The sequence below is a fragment of the Coffea eugenioides genome, chromosome 6 (assembly GCF_003713205.1).
Source record: "Coffea eugenioides isolate CCC68of chromosome 6, Ceug_1.0, whole genome shotgun sequence".
Lineage (NCBI taxonomy): Eukaryota > Viridiplantae > Streptophyta > Magnoliopsida > Gentianales > Rubiaceae > Coffea > Coffea eugenioides.
Window position 1 is genome coordinate 50,827,207 of NC_040040.1, and position 21,441 is coordinate 50,848,647.

General features: G+C 39.3%; 1 protein-coding gene and 1 pseudogene across 1 annotated transcript; both read right to left on the reverse strand.

Moving 5' to 3' along the window:
* Positions 1–21,441, reverse strand: part of LOC113774388 — a 135,403-nt pseudogene that overhangs the window by 49,340 nt on the left and 64,622 nt on the right.
* LOC113773205 (rust resistance kinase Lr10-like) lies at positions 5,038–6,163 on the reverse strand. The gene has a single exon (XM_027317788.1). The coding sequence runs from the start codon at positions 6,148–6,150 to the stop codon at positions 5,128–5,130; it is 1,023 nt and encodes a 340-aa protein (XP_027173589.1). The 5' UTR covers positions 6,151–6,163; the 3' UTR covers positions 5,038–5,127.

Sequence of the window (21,441 nt, forward strand, 5' to 3'; positions counted from 1 at the left end):
GAAGCATAAATAGCCTTGGGCATCACATTTATAGAGGCTCCTAGATCTAATATGGCATTCCTAATGCTAGTGTTTCCTATTTTACAAGGGATAGTGAACATACCTGGATCTCCACACTTGGGCGGAAGTTTTCTTTGAAGCACTGCGGATACGTTCTCTTCCACAATTATCCTTTCATCTCCCCTCAATTTCTTCCTATTGATGCATAGGTCTTTCAAAAATTTGGCATACCGGGGTACTTGCTTAATTGCGTCAAGTAAGGGGATATTTATCTCCACCTTTCTAAACATCTCCAAAATTTTCTTTTCCTTGTCTTGTTTTTTAGGCCTTTCCAACCTGCTAGGAAAAGGTGGTGGGTTAGGCTTAACTGGAACCACTGGGTTACATATTACCTCTTAATTTGTGCCGGGCGTTCCTTCTTCCTCAAACTCCTTCTCAATGCGGTCCTCATTCTTGTCCTTCGGAGCCACTGGTGCTGGTCCTTCAACCTCTTTCCCACTCCTGAGGGTCATTGCATTTACATTTTTGGGATTTACCTCAGGTTGGGATGGAAGTTTTCCCTTTCCCTGGGAGTCCAGTCGGTTGACAATTGAGACTAATTGACTCATCTGATTTTTCAAGTTTTGCATACGCGTTTTCTCTCTTGACTGCTGGCCTCAGTGTCCTGCTGAAATTTCATAGTATTAGAGGCTATGGTTTTAACCATGTCTTCTAGGGACATACCTGAGATAGAGGAGGGTTGATTCATTGTTTGATATTGTTGCTGGAAGCCCTGCTGTCTATTGGGGATGAAATTTTGTTGCTTATTTTTCCCATAACTCAGATTTGGATGATCCTTCCAACCCGGATTGTATGAGTTGGAATAGGGGTCGTACTGTCTACGTGGCATGGGCATGTTACCAGCCATGTTTGCTTGCTCAGTTCCCTCCTCTTGTAGCTGTGGGCACGAGTCAGTGGTATGACCAATATTCGTACAAATCCCACACACTTTGGTCTGCTGTACATTTCCTAAAGCTATCTGTCGAACAAATGAGGTTAATTCAGATAACTGCTGTTGAATGGAAGATGAACTTACCTCGTTGACCTTTCTCGTAGGAACATCTGCTCTCGTACCAAACTGCTGGCAGTTCTCTGCCATTCGCTCGATTAGTTCCCATGCCTCCTGGGTAGTCTTATTCACCAGTGCACCACCACTTGCTGCATCAATGATGTTTCTATCGTTCATCAGTAGCCCCTCGTAGAAGTACTGAATCAGCAGTTAATCACTTATTTGGTGATGAGGGCACCGGGTACGCAGCCTAGTGAACCTCTCCCAATATTCATACAAGGATTCCCCGTGAAATTGTTTGATGCCACATATTTTCTTTCGCAAACTAGCAGCTCTGGATGCAGGGGAATATTTTTCAAAAAATTTTTTCTGCATCTCTGGCCACGTGGTGATAATGCCTGCAGGTAAACAGTATAACCAATCCTTTGCCGAATCCTTGAGAGAGAAAGGGAAGGCCCTTAATTTAATTTGTTCATCAGTTACTCCCGAAGGCTTCATACTCGAACACACCACATCAAATTCCTGCATGTGTTTGTGGGGTTCCTCTCTTGGCAGACCATGAAAAATAGGCAACAAATGTATTACACCAGGTTTTAATTCAAAAGCTGCATTCTCACTAAGGCGAGGAAAAGTTATGCAAAGAGGTTGCTGGGTCAAGTTTAAAGCAGTCAACTCCCTTAATGTTTGTGTGTTTGCCATGGCGACGTTCTCTTGGTACGAATCACTCGAATTATCGTCAAACGAATCTGTTGGTTCAACTTCCGGCTCAGGTCTCTGAGATGTAGCACTAGAGTGCTCCTCTCTGAGCTGTCTGGTTTCTTTCCTTGTTCTACACGCGATTTTCTCTACTTCGGGGTCAAAAATCAATTCACTTGTACGAGAAGACCTAGGCATACACTAGAAAAATACCAGAAAATTAGATAAAAAATGAACTTAAAAAGAAACAAATAATAACGCCAGTCCCCGGCAACGGCGCCAAAAATTGACAGGTCGTCGAACCTGTGCAATAATAAAAATAGAATCTAGCTACCACTAAAAGCAGTCAATAATTAATCTTAGGTACTGGAGCAGGGACTCTAGGTGTGCAATGGGTTACTTGATTCACCCTGTTCCCGAAGAATTTGCTTAATCCGATATACCAGAATTAATTAGTTGACAAAAATTACTAAATAGTAGATAGTGGCAAGAAGGGTCGTCTCCTCAGGAACTGGAGATATTTGTCTCTTTTAAATTCCAATTGGTAAGGGGGGATTTCACCGGAATGAAACTAAAAATAATTAAACAATTCAACTAAAAATAAATAATTAACTAGCACGAATATAACAGGAATTAAATCAAGAATAAATAAATTCTAACCAAGGATGCAACTACTCAGACACAGTCCATCTATCCGATCATTGATGCAAGAGAGGTTTACTTAATTTATTTAATAGACTAGTTATAATCGTCGAAGCACTCTAACGACCAATTTTTCCTTAAATTATTGATAACCAAGGTACGACCATTGATCACCCCTAACCAGAAAATACTCCTAGGTACGACCGTAGGAATTAATTTTCCAATTGCATGAATAACTAGAAAAATCTAGCCCTAATCAATAACACGCTACGAGGGTCATTTAAATTAGATTGCACGTTCCCCTAGTGTGCAAATACACCAGTTGCCACTAATATTAATCAATCAAATAATTACGGATTTAATTGACTAAATTGGCACGAGATTAATAAATCACATTGAACATCGGGCCCTTGACATCCAATTAATAAAATAATTCCACGAAAATTCAAGCAGACAACGTGCAAATATTAATAAATTAAGGAACGCGTGAAAACTAATTAGATCTCACAAATTTTCGGGACTGCGCCGTCGAGTCGACCCTTGACTAGTTGGAAGACTTAGCCACGCCGCATAATTAAATCACCACACGAATTAATGGATTGCATAAACATTGCGGTTTTTACTAGAAAGTAAAGGATGACAGATGTTTTTCCCGTTGGGGAATATTGTCGAACACCTGGCGTGTGTCAGAAGCCAGTCAAAAGAAAGAAAACTAGAACTAAACTAAAAAACTAAACTAAAGCCGTCCTTTCCTACTCTACGTTGTCCCTCTTTAAAGAAACAGAGGAAAGATGACTAAAAGCTATCTAGGTGGTCCCCACACATGTGGACAAAACCTCCCAATTACTTTTTTCTTCCAAATCTCTCTACGTTGCTTTCTTTGAAGAGCCCAAATGACTAAATGCCTTTCACTTGCTTGTGGTCCCCCACCAACTCAAGGGCCCAAGCATTGAATCCCTTAGAAGTTTCCATATTCTCCATAAAATCCCTCCCTTTTGGTAGTTTTCTGCTTCATTCCTGAAATTAAGTTCAGGTACCAAATATAAGTAGATATCAACAATTAACACAATATTAGGCAGGGATAAAAGGGAAGATTACTAATAAAATTACTAACAAATGATACTCTATCAATTAATTACTGTTTATTTCTATTAGTTGTTTTATTAGATAGTTAATTAGTTATTTCATATTCTCCAAAAACCCCCCATACTTCAGACTCTAAAAGAAATAAGTTATCCCCAATTCCTGTGGATTCGACCCTACTCACCGCTATATACAAAATCTGTATTTTTCTCGAGTAGGTAATTATTATTGCACAGGCTCGACACCTGTCACTAAACAGGTCTTTTCACTTCAATTAACAGACTCCATTAAGTTTGACTATTAGTTTTGAAGATAAAGTGACTAAAAAGTAACGTTCAGAGAAAAATTCATAGTAGCACCAAATATTAAGAGGTAAAGTGATAATAACCCTCAACTACTAGATTTATTAAGCAGTTATTCAAGTAGTTAGTCTAGACTATAATAAAATTTTTCATAAGTAATAGAGTCTATTACTGCCTACCGCGGTTAAGGTTCTTTGCCAATTAAATTTGCAAAAAAAAGTTCATTACGAAGAGAGATTTACAATCAACAATAAATGGCTGAGAGCTATGAGCTGGTATTACGATGATATTATATTCACTTGCCATAGCACTAGGAGTGTCAATAGTGCCAAATCAAACCACTGAGGCTAGCTCGGTGGTCAACAGGGAGGGACTTAAGTCCTTCCTTGGGTATAGGTGGGGAGTTCAAACCTCACCTGCAGCAAAAAAGAAAAAAAAATCCAAGGGAGGTGCCATAGCACCCTCTTGGTCTAGTCAGATCTGCATACCTACTAGTCCCTAACACACAAGCCTCCTTAGGCTCCCCCTCCCTATAGTGAGTTGATTTTAGGCAATCCAAGCCTAGCCATATCAAGTTTGGCGGGTTAAGAAATCTAAAAGTTTTCAAAGTGAGCCAAGTTTAGGCTATGAAAGGTTCAACCATATCTAGTCTCGGCCCACTTTGATATGTTCAACATTTTGTTGATGTATGCATTTCTTTAGCTAAATCCTATAGTAATTTGAACATCTATAGGCTGTAAGGTAGCACATGAAGGACATATATCAATGTAAGATAGTCATATAAAATTCAACTGAATATAGCAGAGGAGTGAGTGTAAGTGAGAGATTTTGAATTCGATACATTCCACTTACACTTAAAAAAAAATTTAATCAGGCCAATTGTAATAAAAAATTTTATTTAAAGCTTTTCATTTAATGATGTATTTTAATCTATTAGTAGATCAATTAGAGTAAATACTATACTTTCTCATTGCGTCATTGAAATAATGAGAGATTGCTTGTTAAATCCATAAAATTAATGAAATTTCAAATATAACGATTGTAAAGCATAAGTGAACTTGGGCTAGCTCAAATTCACCATGTTGATGAAAAGGAAAGACACGTTTCGAAGGAAAAATCCAAGGACAAAGACAAACGGCTACAAGGCTATGTTAAACTAACAATTTGACTAGTAATAGCAACACCACTGCAAAAGATCGATCTCATGAAGTTGCCAGAAATACTTAGATATACTGCTCGCTGTGTTAGATAACATAATAGTTTAAGAAAAAAAATATGTACTGGAGCTGAATTGTAGAAATTATTAAGTTAAACTGAAGGACAAATCCACCACACAGCTTTCACTGAAAGTACTACTTAGTCATCCATCTGCTCTATTTCTAAAGCAACAGAGCTACATAGGGGTGCCGGTGACTCGTCAGAAGAATTACTATCGCTGCTTCTTTGCATGGATATGGGTGAATCCGGAGGGTAAAACGATGGTTTAGGAGGCAACTTTAGACCACTAGCATCACCTTCAAGCATTTCTAAGACTTCTCTCATTGAAGGACGATCCTCAAGTGTCATCCGTATGCACCACAAGGCAATCAAAATTAATTTTCGTGTAATTGTCTTTTCTTCTTCAGTTGCATGATCTCCGATTTCCATTTCCTCCACCTGATCGAATTTGTCACATATCCATGATGGGAAGTATATTTGACTTGAATGCTCAGCATGTGCATCCACATTTCTCCTCCTCCCAGCCATCTCCATTAGTAACATTCCATAGCTGTAAACATCTGCCTTGTGTGAGACTCTTCCAATCCTTTTGTAGAACAACTCTGGGGCCATGTAACCTAATGTTCCTCTCACAGCAGTAAGAGTTGCAATACTCTTTTGCATTGGGTAAAGTTTTGCAAGTCCAAAGTCTGAAACTTTTGGAACAAAGTTCTCATCAAGTAAGACGTTATGCGGTTTAATATCAAAATGCAGAATTTGCATATCACACCCCTGATGCAAGTACTCAATGCCACGAGCAACTCCCTTTGCAATCTCACAAACTTGTTTCCAACTCAATGGAGAACTATTTTGACATTCTGAGAAAATGAACTTATCCAGAGATCCATTTGGCATGTAATCATATACTAGAGCATGTTTTGAGGCAGTGACACAAAATCCCACTAACCGAACCACGTTCACATGGTGTATCCTTCCAATAGTTGCAACTTCATTGATGAACTCTTGCCCATTAGCTTTTGATTTGTTCAGCATCTTGACAGCAACTGCACCCCCACTGAGCAATTTGCCTTTGTAAACCATACCGTAGCCTCCTTCACCTAGTTTCTCTTCAAAATTTTTGGTCATTGTCCTAATTTCTCTATATGAGTACCTAATGGGCATGAGTCTGCTGTTTGTTTGTAGGAAATCTTCTATTATATCATACCTCGATAAATGCCTCCGATGGCATCGATAAAGAAGGAAAGCAAAGAATAGGGCAATGCCCATGACAATTTTTGCTGCAATGAGTAGAACTGAAAGCGAAGAAAAGAACGATTATAATTAGCAATGATTGATTTCTAGTATATATATATATATATATATATATATGCACAGTGGATAGAGTTATCAACTATAAATCAGATGCCTTACCGAAAAATTTGATAGCAAAACCCACGCCAGTTGCTTATGAAAGAAAAAAGGTTATAATGGAAATACTGAATTAGAAAGAATCCGACTGATTAAGAATGGTTTTTTTGCACACTAAAGAAACAAGTTTACTCACTTCCGAATGTGTCAACGCGGTAGAAGATTGCTACTACTAGGGGACCTACATCGCCCAAGGAGAAAAGTCAAAGTCAATGTCCAATTGGATACTTGAAAATGAACTTTTATTAATTACTATTAATTCACCCTCATGTGTGTACCAGTTTCAAATCACTACGAGAATAAATTCAAATGAGAATTCAATAATTCATGTGTTTGTTAGGATCATAAAACAAATAACATTTCTAAAATCCAAGTATTCTAATTTGACTTGATTTCATACTTAAAAAATCAAATGAAAAACTATGTGAGAATATACACAGCGATAAAGGCAACTAGTAAAGACAAAATAGCAGTAGCAAGGTTTCTGGTACTCTCATTCCCCAAAAAACAAAAATTAAAAAATTTACGTAAAATTAAACAAATGATTTAGGGGAATCGAAGCGGGTACGGTTATGTACCGTTATTGTATTTCTTGCATATTTTGTTGCTATTGATTTACATTTACTTGAATTTTTCATTTTATTAGTTGCTATTGATTGTAAACACCAAATGTCATAAGATTTATAAACGCAATAACTGAACGCAATCATACCAAAAAAAAAAAAAGACCTGTCTTTAGTTAATGTCATGTGCAAACTAATCAAAGTAGTGATAATCTAAATCCACATTTTGAAAGTCTAGACCCACACCTCCAATGCATTAATCAATTCTACTTTAAACATTTACACTTATATGATGTATGAATTTGAAATAAATGGCTGTTAACAATATTTTAATTGTTAAATAAGAAAAAAGTACCTACTAATATATTTAGCCTCCAAAGATTGGAGTAAGAATTGCACTATTCAAAGGAGAATTTGAGATTGACTAATCAATTATATTTTGAATATTATATTAAGACCTATATGGTGTATGAAATTTAAAATAAGCAGTTGTACTCATCAACAATATTTGGTTGTTCTATAATTTTTTTTTTTAAAAAAAATAGAAAGATGAATAGCAGTACAACCATATTTAGCCCAAATGTACCACTTCACATCTTAACTTAAAATCTTCCAATATACGGTAATTTGCCATTAATTTCCCAAAAACATAGTTTCAAGGAGATGTACTGAATAAGTAATTTTTAAAAGATCACCATAATCAATCATCAATTACGATGTTAATAAATCTTCAAATCAGTGTACTTACAGAAAAGAGATCTCCTGCTGTGCTCCGAGAATGGGAGCCACCTGATCTCATAGCCATTAGACAGAAGATTGTGGATGTCTTGAAACGAAATATCTCCTCCAGCTGTTACATTAGGGAGACACCGCAGGTCTACTAGAAGTATCTTATATACAGTGCACGACTCTTCAATATCAGATGCCACCACATTTTTGCCCACCACAACATAGCTGTAATAATTGGATGGCGCTTTCATTTTTGAAAAATGATTTGCACTGATATTACAGGAAGCAGTGTCTACATAAAGAGGAGGATATTTCGATTTCACCGGATTTTTACAGCTCACAAAGACCAACAAACCAGTATCAGGAGCAATCTCGAGGTATGGACTGAATGGGTGGAGTGGCAGAGTAGAACAGTTGTTCTTTTGCACCCCAGGATCAAATATACGAAGTGTCTGTTTCTCATAATCAATACTGTTTAGCTCCACCGAAAAGTTATACCGTTTCTCCGGATGGATAATATCAACTACGGGTAGAACAGTGCGATTATTTTCACAAGAGAATTCAATAACATAAGGTCCAGGGCACAAATCTGGATCATCACCACTAAATTGAAACGGGCACTTTAAATTGATGTCGGTGCCCCGACAAGTGGATGGGCTATGGTCACAGCTGGTGTTTTTGGAATTGAAATAATCAACATGTACTTGACAATGGTCATGTATAAAATAATAAAATGAGAACCCGGACACCAAGAAGTAAATCAAGAATAGGGACAACAAAACTACCAAAATCTGAAGTTGGAGCATACTTGTTAAACATTGGCTGCCTGAATTTTTTTAAAAAAAATAATAAGAAGATGAAGAAGAAGAAGCCGGATATATGTAGCAAACGGAGAAGGGGCTCGGATATATGTAGGAAACGGAGAAGGGCTCTTTAGGTTGGTAAAGACTAAAGAGAGTAGAATCTAGGGTCTCCAATCCAATAGGAATGTAAGCCAAAATTACTTTATTAATTTTTTGAATAGTAACAAAAGACTTAGTCGCTAGCCATTAGAGCCTTTTGACGCGAACTCCAACATTGGCCAGATGAAGGAGCTCGGTTACTCAGCTTCTATCGCCACGTGACCACGTACTCATAGCAATTACTACTTTTTGATGCGAGAATCGACACTTTTAGGTGCAGATCCCCGATTACTCAGTAGTAACTAATAGCGGAGTACAGTCAAGTTTATGCATAGCTAAAAATCACAAAAACTCAATATATCACAAGAACCAAAAGAAAACTTGCATCAGCTAGCCTCATTTTCAAACATGGAGAACTAAAGTTAATAACCGGACCAATTCACTAAAAATGCCAATAATCATTCCCTATGCCTAGGAAAGTTAACCAAAAATTATAAGAGTAAAACAATTATTGATATTCACCAAAGAGATGTTCTTGAATTCAACCACATTAACTTGATGCCCTTTTATTATTAAAATTGGCAATAGTAAAAATAGAGGCAATAATCCAGCACCAAACCTTGGCATGCACTTACGAGCCAATCACTAAAAAGAAGAAAAAGAAATTGAACGAAAGATACTAGCACCATAACTGCTCCCCCCCACACCTAAATCCTACATTGTGCTCAATGGAGGGAATAAAGAAATTAAAGCGAAGAGGGCAACGAAACTTCCCTCACGAGTGGCTAAGGGTATTTGGCAGCTGCGGAGGGAAACCAACGTGGTGAAGTGCATGCCCAAGTTCTGGGACATCATAACTCAATTCAACCAGCAAATGCACAACTCTGTCCACCCAAAATCTCAACAAAGTCTCCAAGTGGATAGTTAATTTTCAACTCAGAAGCGGCAATTCCAGCAATAGCAGTATAGAAATTAGACAATAACCACACAATCACAAGTTTTCCCTTTTTAATCAGGCAGCCAACCCATTAAAAATAACAAATGCTAGTCAAAATACCCCAACCAGTACCACTGGTGCAAAACGTAAGCCAAAATCTATGAAATTATTATAGCAAAGTAGAACAGTAGTAAAGTAATAGCCCCAAATGTTAATCCAACCCCAAGAAGGAGAACGTGCCACCAACAGAGCAATATCAGAGCAGATCAATTGCTAATAATGTCTCCCAATTCATCAGGCAACTTAAAAAATAATTCAACCAGAATCTCAAAAGAAACTTCAACAGACTTAGCAATTAAAAGCAATGGTCAGAATATTTTCCAGCAATTCAATTAGATACACCCATCTTGAATAAGCAATGTAAATGGTATAGAAGCCTCCCAATATAACAAACAAGTGCAGTGTTTCAGCACACCCAAATAGCAACCTAAGTCAGTAGCCAATTTGTCGCCGACTAATCCATTAAACTCTACCAATGTCAACGAGAAGATTCAAGTGCCACCCAATGTAGTCAAATCGTAACAAGGGCCCCAATAATATGGCATACCAGTGATAGCATTCCAGAAATTGAAAAATTACAACCCAATCACAAACCCCAGCAGATCACCAGGTGTCCAACCGAACGAAATTAATAACTTCAAGCAAATACTCCAACCAGTACCACTGGTGGAAATCACACAATTGAGGAAATAACCTCCAATAGTCAACAACATCAACTTTAGACAAACCAGACAGCACTAATCAATACTAAGAAATTTGGGAGCAAGATTGAAATACCTCCGCCAGTACCTTAGCAGTCGACGGACGGGGCAGCAAGCAGTGTCGTGGAAGATGAGAGCTCGCACGAGGATGAGGGGTGTCGGCTGCCAGCAGCTCGCGGCGCACAAGTGGAGAGCGACGAGGTGGGAGTTGCGAAGAGGAGAGGGACGGCGGCGCTGCTGCGGTGAAATCGAGCTGGTGGTGGCTGCGGTGGCAGCGCGCAGTGGAAACTTCAGCAGCTACGGTGGCCTGGGAAGTGGTGGCGGAGGCCGCTGGTGGTCGGCTGCCGCTCGAGCTGCGAGGCTGAGAAGCTGGCCTGCGCGCGAGATTCTCTGGGTCTCGGCCAAAGAGGAACGGCGGCGCAAGCTGGGGCAGTGACAAGCTTGGGCGGCCGCTGGCGAGTGGAAGAGCTGGGTGTGGCGTGGTCAGAGCTGGGGCGCGGCGCACAAGGGGAGATCAGCGGCGCGCGAGGTGAGAAGCTTCGGTCGACAGGGAGGAAGAAGAAACAGGGGAGAAAAAAGAAAGAAAAGAAAACGAAGAAGAAAGAGAGAAAGAAAGAAAGAAAAAGGAAGAAAAGAGAAAAGAAAAAAATTGTTTTTTTTTTTTGGAAACTAAAGCTACGGTGATAAGAAATTTTTATTTTTATTTTTTTTTTAATTTTTTTTAATTAAATTTTTTTTTTGAATCCTTACCTTTCCGGCGAACGTGACGCGGGCACGTCAAGAGGGCAAGAGGGCTTTCGGACGATTCTGATTGTGAGCTTCCTGCACATCATCACGCGGGCGCGTCAAGAGGGCAGGAGAGCTCTCAGAAGTTTCTGATCGTGAGCTTCCTGCACGTCATTACGCGGGCGCGTCATGACTGAAGGTCACCTACAAATCAGCAAAAACGAAAATTAACACCCAAAATCAGTCAAATTCAAGGAAAACAGATTTAAACTATGACACGAAACCAACAAACAATTAAAAGAAACAATTGGGTTGCCTCCCAATGAGCGCCTTTCTTTACTGTCTTTGGCTAGACATTATCACGTTTTGGTCATGGCGGATAAAATCGTGTGGCTCGTCTTAATGCTTCATCCTCTATATAGTCCTGATAACCCTCGTAAATAGAATAATCCTTGAGCATACGAGCCACGGGCTTCCATGGACTAGTGAATGGCGCCAAACGAGTCGATGATAATTTGTATTCTCCATTCACTTCTCCCTCACTTGCATTTATTGGTTCAAGATATCTCGCCACCGCCACTCTTAATTTATTCCTGTCATGAAATTCAAAATTGTCTGGTATAATAAAGTCAATTTCGTTAACAGGAATTGAAGAGTAAGAGTCAGGAGAATATTGATGAAGGAGTGGAGGAGTTGTCACCGCATTTGGAGATTGTTCACAGGATTCTTTCAAGTGAATGGGTTGCGGTTGGGGTTCCATTTCTTCCTTTTTGGCTTCTTTTTCAACTGCATCTGTAGATTCCTCATTTTGACACTCTTGCATCTCCTCACCACTAGTCAAGCAAATTGCACTCTCATTTTCTTCTAGATCAACAATGGTTTCCGAGGGCAATTCTTCCATTTGAGAAGCCAATCGATTCATTCTGGATGTCAATAGAGATAGTTGATCTGCCAGATAACTCATTGCATCCTCTATCATCTCATTCCTCATTTGTGTCTCCTGTTGGAATCGGTATGTATTAATAAATAATTCACCCAATTCCTGAAAAGACATACCTGACATGGACGATGGTTGTTGAGACTCTTGCTGTTGGAAATCCATTGGCTCGGTCGCATAATCAAAATTGGAATTATCCCACCATTCTTGATCATACCCGTTTGAATAAGGGTCATACTGCGTTTGATATTGGGGTGAAAAATCTCCAAAAGTATCAAGTGGAGAACTTAGAGTATCTTGAAATACGGGGCATGTGTCAGTTGAATAACCTGAGTCAAAATAAGTTTCACAATTTGCAACAACCCATTGATCATTAGGAAAAACATGAGTCTCAAAACCCCATTCAGAAACAAAGTCCAGTCTATCATCAAAATATGGAATGTTAGCAGCCATAAAAAAAAAATAAGAGAAAAATAAATTAAAAAAAATGAAAACAAAATAAACTCAAAAAGAAACAAATTAATCTGGCACCAGTCCCCGGCAACGGCGCCAAAAATTGACAGGTTGTCGAAGCCTGTGCAATAATAAAACCTGCTCAAACTAAAAGTAATTTCTGTAGATAGCAGTAAGCAGGGTCGAATCCACAGGGACTGGGAGTAATTGTTCCTTTCCAAATTCACAGTGACAAAGGGGGTGTTTTATATCAGGAGTGACAATTCAACTAAAAATAAAATAATAAAAATAAAATAGCCAACTAGAAATTAAATAACAAACAATTCACTAAAATCAAAGGATCTAGCCAAGGAATAACTTCAGCAATGGTTCACCTAATTGATCATCGATAAGCAAAGGCAATTCCAATTATTTATTAATAAATAGGTTATAACTACCAAACAAGCGATGGCAGTCAACCCCTCCTTACTATGTCGGTGATCAAGGTACGCCCGTTAATCACTGCTCTAATTGAAAAATAATTCTAGGTACGCCCGTAGAATTTAATTCCCCAATTGCCTTACGTATTAGAGGAGCCCTATTCTAACCAAATAACGCACTACCAGGGTTATTTTAGATTAGCCCGCGTATCCCCCTGACACGAATCTAATCGTGCCAGTTGTCACTATTTTGAGGTAATTAAACAATTACGGATTTAATATCCCAACTGAAAATAGATTACCCAATCAATTAATTATCCGGATCCAAGACAACCAATTAATTAAATAACCATAAGCTTAGCAATCAAGGAATATGCGAATACCAATAAATAAAAGAAACAGATAAAATTAAATCGATCTCACAATTTTAGGCGACCCAAAGCCTCTGTTGTTCCTTGACTAGACAAAGGGATTTAAATTATCCCTTGTCTACTCCTACCGAGAAGAAAAGAAAAGCAACTAAGAACGGAAGGAAAAGTCAACATCGTCCAATTTGCTTGTTCCTAGTTGCTCCTGGCAGACGCAGGAGCAAAAACCACTACAGGACGAAATACTAAGGAGAAAAGTTAAAAGAAAAGCTAAACTCTCATAGTGCTTGTTCTCTGCACAATTTATTCTAATTCCTATCCCATGCCTCCTTTCATGTGCGGCGGCTCCTACCAGCAAGAAGAAACCCTTTAGCCGTCCTCCCTTCGCATCATTTACCAAAATGGACATGACATCTTCTTTTCCAAAAATGCCCCTGGGCCAAACTCTGTTATTCGGGCTCTTTTCTTGATGACTGTCAAATTGGTCTTGATTGTGACATTTTTATTCTACTCCCTGAAATAAATGCAAATTACGAAAAGTGAGTAGAATCTAATAATTAATTCACATTGGGTTAAGTAATAGGAAAAATTAATAATAAAATAAATGATAAAATTGCAACCTATCAAGAGTAGAATCTAGGGTCTCCAATCCAATAGGAATGTAAGCCAAAATTACTTTATTAATTTTCTCCTTTGGATACAGCCATTATTACTACAGAGTTATATTGCTATGGCTTAACTCCTACTCATTTTGGGTTCGGCGTGACTTTAAACAAAAAAAAAAGGTAAAATCAATTTTCTTTTTTATAAGATAATATATAATTCCAATGCAATAAATAAGCATTACAGCTAATATGCACTTGGCGAGATAAACACTAAAGTGAAGGCATTTGAAGACAATCAAGGGTTTGTTCTTGAGGGGGGAGGGATGGGCTGGGTAATACGAGAGGAGAGAGTGTAAGTAAGAGATCTAGAATTCGAGACCTCTCACTTATAGTTTAAAAAAAAAGTTTGTTCTTTAATCAATTATTTCAATGGATTGTAATTCCTAATTTTTGTATAATATTCAATATTTTTGATATTTTGATTTCCTTGAGCATCTAGATTTTAAATTTTTTTTAGTAGTCAAAAAATGTAAAATATATAATCTACCAAAGAGTAGTTTTAACTAATTATGATTATTCCATATAAGCACTTACTATATTCAGATTTTGCAAAATTTTATAACAAATGAGAATAAGTTCTAAGTTATTTTTTTTCTAGTAGAGAAAGAGTGTGATTTAAGGAGCGGAGAGAGGTAGAAGGATTTAAACTCAAAATCTCTAGTTAACTAATATTAATATCTCAAGATCACTCTACTCTATAAGTTTAATAAGGTTGAGAAGTTTTGTTTAATAATCCACGGCATCCCATGAAGCATAATTTTTGGAGCATTTGGGTCCAATGGAGGAAACTGCCAACCCGATTATGGGTCAACGATGCTAATTAGTTCGTTTGGAATATCAAGATCAGATTTACAGAAGGCGTCATTTTCTTCTTTAATTTTGGGGCCTCTAAATTGGAGTAGTCTGTGGAGATAGTTTCATTTTTCAATAATAGACTTGTAAAAAATTCCACATACATCATTTCTTGAGTATCGGGGAAATTATTTGTTGAATGACTTAAATTTAAATCTGGACTCGAATATTGGGAGAATCAAATGTTGACTCGAATACGTAGGTGGTTACTTTCTCTCTCTAAGTAGGGAGCCAACTTCACCTTTAGTAGGTGTTGGGTAGTTACTTTTTCAATTCAAATTCAATTTTCCCGTACTTTTCTTATTTCAAGCCTTCAATTAACAAATACAATTCAGACAAATTGAAGCTATTTCTTCCATTTTGATCCACATTGCTGGTGCTTCAATGGTGCATTCGGTGGAATAATTTCATTATCATGATATTGTCATCCTACTCCTGATTGAGTTTTGGCCGTGGTGTCTGCGAGTTTGAGTTCTCAAGCTGGATTCGACGCTCTGATGAGCTCGGCTGAGCTTGCTACTTGATTACAGCTGCTAGCGCAATTGTTTTTCTACTCCAGAGTCTTTTATCCATCGATATAGGTTCTGCTTATAGGTGACTTCTTCCTTTGTAGTAGTCGTAGTAGCCTTGTGCTATCTTTCTAAGTTTCCTATTCTTCTTTTGTGCTGTTCGATTGGCTGCGTTCCTGTCTTTGTGTTTTCCTGCGTTTTGGTTATGTAGCTTCTTTAGCTTTTTGTGGCTTCTGTTTCTGTTTGGTCTGGATACTGGTATTGTTCGCTTGGTCTGTGATTCGCTGGGGTTCTTACTAGTATTGGCTCAGGATGACTGAGGATCTGGAGGAAATTTTGAGGAAATTTGCTCTAACTGAGGATGAGGCTGGGGGTGTAGAGTTAGATAGTAAGGATCTAGCTCAGGGAGTAGTGGAATGTCAATTGAGCATTATCGGGAGGGTGGTGGGAGAGAAGACTACGAACATTGCTGGTATAAAGTGCTTTGCCAGTAATATGTGGCCATTTGCAAGAAATCTAAGAGTTGTTGAGATAGGGGTTAATTTGTTCCAATTTAGCTTTAGTAATAAACAGGACATGGATAGGGTGCTGAGGGCAAGGCCATGGGTTTATGATAATTTGCCTTTGGTAATTTTACCCTGGGAAGAGGGGATAGAACTGAACCTTGAAGCCTTTAATAGGACTTGGATTTGGGTCCAGCTATGGAACTTACCTATTCATTGGATTACAAAGGATATTGGTAGGAAAATTGGGGGAGTGTTCTGCTCCGTGAGGGAGGTGATTGTTCCTAATGGTGGTGGGAAGGAGGGGAAACATCTAAAAATCTTGGTTGAGATGGATTTAACTAAACCTATGCTGAGAGGAACCACGGTTAAGCTGAGGGGCAGTTCTAGATGGATAGAGTTTAAATATGAGAAATGCCCTGATTTTTGTTACTGTTGTGGGGTCATGGGGCATAATGAGAGGAGTTGCAGGGAAAGAGGGGGGAATATGGATAAGGAGAATCAGTATGGAGCCTGACTTAGAGCAAGTAATGCGAGGAGTCCTATTAGGAAGCAGTATTCTTCTGGTAAGGAGGAGGGGAAGGTTAGTGAAGGGCCACATTTGGATAAGGAATGGGAGAACAAGGGGCAGGAACAACTCTGCCTGCCCTGGAAGCTAGTAGAGGTAAAGGTAGATTCTATAGTCAAAGGGAATGAGGGAGAGGAGAGGGATCCAGGGGTTTTGATGAAAGACACTGGAAAGAATGGGGGCCAGGGAGTGGTGGTGGAAGTCATTAAGGAAGAAAGTGTGCAGCCTGATCATAGGAAGAAGGGTGATGCTGGTAAGGGAAAGAGTAAAGTTACTAAGGGACTGAGTTTCACTACTGAGGAAAAAATACAGGAGGGTGGCCAGAGAGGGGAGCTGAAGGAGCAGGAACTATTTGATTCTATGTGGATTGATAGCATTGATACTGATTGTAAGGAGAGGAAGGGAGGGGATAAGGGGAGTGATCTTGTGACAGCACAACAGGAGCTGGATGGTAGTAAGGAGCTAAGAGGGGGAAAGTATAAGGGGAATAGGGGGTGGAAGAGGTTGGTTAGGGAGGTAGGTAGAAGAATTCCTCTGGAGGACAAGAATGGGGGTATGGTCATAGTGCATGAAGGGGGTAAAAGGAAGCTGAGTGAGTGGGGACAAGGAAAATATTAGTGAACAAGGGGAAGGTCAGAAGAGAGGCAAGACTGTGTGTAGTGTGGCTGGGGTGGACCTAGCATCTGGGGTGGTGGAGTCCTACCTTAATGGGGCTCCCAGGTCCCAATGAGAGCTCTGGTGTGGAACTGTCGAGGTGTTGGGAGCCCCTTGACAGTTCCCCAGATAGAGGAGAGTGTTAAACTCCACTCCCCTGAGTTGATTTTCTTATCAGAAACAAAAAATAAAGAGGAAGTTATGAATAGGGTAAGACTTAAGCTAAGATATGATAGAATGGTGGTGGTGGATCCTATTGGTATAGCTGGTGGGATGCCTGTAATGTGGAGAATTGATTTGAAGGTCTGTAAGGTACTTTGTACGGACTTTACCATTGAAGTGTTGCTAGAAAAGACTGGGGCTAGGGACAGGTGGTGGCTGATTTGTTTGTATGCTAGTAGTGAGGATCTGCTCAGAGAGAAACAATGGAGGATTATAGAAAATAGGATGAGTATGTGGGGTCAGAATTGGGTGTTGGCAGGTGACATGAATGACATCCTGTCAAATGAGGAGAAGTGTGGGGGTAGTAGGAGGTGTGAGAGTAGTTTTCAAATTTTTAGGAACTTTGTAATCTCTAATCAGCTTGTTGACATTGGTTTTGAAGGGATACCATGGACCTGGTCGAATCACTGGGAGGAAGGGAGGGAAGTTAAGGAGCGTTTAGATAGAATTCTTTGCAGTAAACAATGGAGAAGTGAGCATGAGAAGGCTAAGTGCATACATATCCAAAATAATGCTTCTGATCATGTTATGCTGCTGCTAGACACTGAGCCAAAGGGTAGGAAATGGCTAAGGAGGTTCTATTTTGATAGGAATTGGATCAATAATAAGGAAGTGGGGGAGATTGTGTCTAAGGAATGGGAGAAACAGCATGAGGGATCTAGATTTTTTAAAATGCATCAAAAAAATCAGAAATTGCAGAATGGCTCTTCTGAACTGGAATAGACAAAAGGGTAAGAATGCAAAGAAAGAAATTGTAGAGCTGAAGCAGAAGATCATAGAGGCTAATACGGATGGGCAAGCCAATAAAGTTGGGAGGGTGAGAGTACTTAAGAAGAAACTGGAAGAGGCCTATAGGAGGGAGGAGGTGTTCTGGCAACAGAAAGCTAGAGTCAAATGGTTGAAGGAGGGGGATAAAAATACAAAATTTTTCCATGCTAGTGTTACTGAGAGGAGAAGAAGGAATAATATTTCTAGTTTACAAAGAGGAGATGGATCTTGGTGTGACTCTGAGCCAGATATTGAGGAGGAAATCAATGGTTACTTTCAGAAGTTTTTTACTACCAGTAATCCTCAGCAGTTTGAGCCTGTTCTGAGTGGGATCCCCACAGTGATCACAGACCAAATGAATGCTATGCTAGTTAGACCTGTGTCTGAAATGAAAGTCAGAAAAGCTGTGTTTTCTTTGCAACCCAACAAAGCTCCTGGGCCTGATGGCATGACTCCTGTGTTCTTTCAACAGTACTGGAGTGTGCTAAAAAATGATTTAGTAAGTGCCATTGCTAGTTTCTTCCATTCTGGGTACTTACTAAGGGCTGTCAATGAAACCATCATAACTCTCATTCCTAAAATTGAGTCCCCAGTTTCTGTCTCTCAGTTTAGACCCATTAGCCTGTGTAATGTTGTCTATAGGATAATCTCTAAAATTCTTGTCAATAGACTTAAGCCTTTCCTAAAACACTGTGTTAGCCAAAACCAGTCAGCTTTTATCCCAGGAAGACAGATCATTGATAATGTTGTTATTGCACACGAATCCATTCATTGTTTGAATAACAGAAGATGTGGATCAAATGCTTTCATGGCTTTGAAACTTGATATGGCCAAAGCCTATGATAGAGTGGAGTGGTTTTTTGTGCTAAAAGTAATGGAAAAGATGGGTTTTTCCCAAAAGTGGAGAAACTGGATTTCGAAGTGTATGTCTTCTGTGGTGTACTCTTTTAATTAGAATGGAGAAAAAAAAAGGTTTGGTTACACCTACAAGAGGTATCAGGCAAGGAGATCCCCTGTCTCCTTACATCTTTTTACTTGTTTCTGAGGGACTGTCAGGATTGTTTAAGAGAGCCATGACGAACCATGACATTTCTGGACTTAAGATTGCTAAGCAGAGTCCAGCCTTGTTTCACCTCTTTTTTGCAGATGATACCTTGGTTTTTTGCAGAGCAAATAAGGAGGAGGCTGATCATGTGATGAATCTGCTGAAGTTGTATGGGGAAGCCTCAGGACAGGCCATAAATGCTGAGAAGTCCTCAGTGTTCTTTAGCAAGAATACTGGGAATGCAGTAAAGGGTGAAATACTTAATATCTTGGGTGGTATGAAAGAAGCTAAGCAAAGTAAGTATCTGGGCTTACCAATGGTTATTGGAAGGCCAAAGAGGCAGATTTTTAACTACATCAGGGAGAAGGTCTGCAACAGGCTAGGGGGATGGAAAGAGAGGCTGTTGAGTAATGCTGGTAAGGAGGTGCTTCTAAAATCTGTTATACTAGCTCTTCCTGCATATGCTATGAGTTGCTGCAAATTGCCTAAAGGTTTATGTAAAGATATCTGTAAAGAAATGGCAAGATTTTGGTGGGGGGATAGGGAGGGAAACAGGAGAATCCATTGGATGGAGTGGAGGAGGTTGTCTGAGGTAAAAGGGAAAGGAGGGTTGGGCTTCAGAGATCTCCAACAATTTAATACGGCTATGCTTGCTAAGCTGCTTTGGAGGATTTTGACAAGGCCCAACCTGTTAGTCAGCAAGATTGTCAGGGGAAGGTACTTTAGAGGATCCTCTATTTGGAACATGAGAAGCCATGCAGGGAATTCCTGGATATGGAAAAGTATCCTGAGCTCAAGGGAGGTGTTAGCAGCAGGGGTTAGGAAAAGAGTGGGAGATGGTCAGCAAATTAGGATATGGAAGGACAAGTGGTTGCTTGATTTGGAGGATGGGAAAATAAGATCAAAAAAGCCTCTGCATTGTAGTATCCAGAGAGTTCATGAGTTGATTTCTGAGGGAAGGTGGAATAAGGACTTACTAAGGAATCTGTTTGAAGAAGAGGACTGCCAAAGAATTCTTAATATTCCAATAAGTGCTTTTGGGGAAAGGATAGACTAGTTTGGTTGCTGTCTAAATCAGGAGAGTACACTGTGAAGTCTGGATATGTGATTGCAAAGGAAATACAGAACAAGGGTAGAAAGGATAGCCTACAGCAGGAAAGCAGCAGCAGAAACGACACTAATTCAGGGGTGTGGAAGTTTCTATGAGGACTGAACATTAAGCATAAACTCAAGCATTTTATTTGGAAATGTCTCCAGTGCATATTGCCAGTTAATGAGACAATTAAGAGGAGAATTGGAGAAGGTAATGATAGGTGCTGTGTTTGTGGAGAAGGGACAGAAACGTTGGAGCACATGCTCTTTTTCTGTAAGCATGCTGAGCTAATATGGAAAGCTGCCCCAATTAGTTGGGATGGGTTGAGGGACTGCAGGCATAATTTCTGGCTGTGGTGGAATGGTTTGATGGAGGCAAAGGCTAGGAAGGAAGGTAGGGAGCATATTGAGCTGACTATTAATGTATTATGGCAGATTTGGAAATCCAGGAATAACATACAGTTTAATAGGGAGGGAAGATGTCCTGGTGTAACAGCAAACAAGGCAGTGCAAGAGTGGCTAGAGTTTCAGGTAGCAAACATGGCATTAAGAGATGAGGTAGTTGTTGGGAGGGGAACAGGAGACAGGATGGTTAGATGGCAGCCACCATCTGGGAGTTTCTTATGTTTAAATACTGATGCAGCTATTAGGAAGAATGAAGCTAAGGTAGGATGGGGAGTTGTTGCTAGATGCAGTAAAGGAATGTTAAGAGGTGCTTGGGCTGGTTGTGAAGGGAGAGAGGGAGTTCCTGCTGTTGAAGAAGCTATGGCAATCCGGAAAGCTCTGATTTTTGCCAAGAGGAATGGCTGGACGAACATTATCATTCAATCTGATTGCAAGGGAATTATTGATCAGATTAGGGAAGGGAACCTGAATGATCACTTAGCAGGAGCTGTCCTTTTTGATATAGAGGTTCTGAGTAAAAGTTTTAGTTCCTGTTTTTTCTCTTTTATTAAGAGAGAAGGGAATTCTGTGTCACATCAGCTGGCAAAATTTGCCTTAAGTTTAATTTCTGAGATAACTTGGTTGGATTCATTTCCAAATTGGCTGAGTAGTATAGCCAAAAATGATGTAGGGGCCTTTGCTCCAGATTTTGTAATCCTTTGATGAAGTAATGAAAGTTTTATCGTTTGGGAAAAAAAAATGTTGACTCGAATACTAAGTCCTTGTTCTTTATCATTTTGCGGTCTACTCTTTATCTCTATGTTGATATTGTTTTGTAGAGATTTTTTTTTTTGATAAAACAAAAACTTTAATAATGAGAAGGTTGGATATCATTTAGCACAATTTGCTTGACAAACTTAAAGGGAAATTTCACAGGATTTTAGAAAAAATTGACCATTTTTGTACAATGAATTAAACAATGCACAAC

Bases quoted from the DNA above. Each gene is read 5' to 3' on its own strand.
- LOC113773205 (XM_027317788.1), bottom strand. From the start codon at position 6,150: ATGCCCATTAGGTACTCATATAGAGAAATTAGGACAATGACCAAAAAT.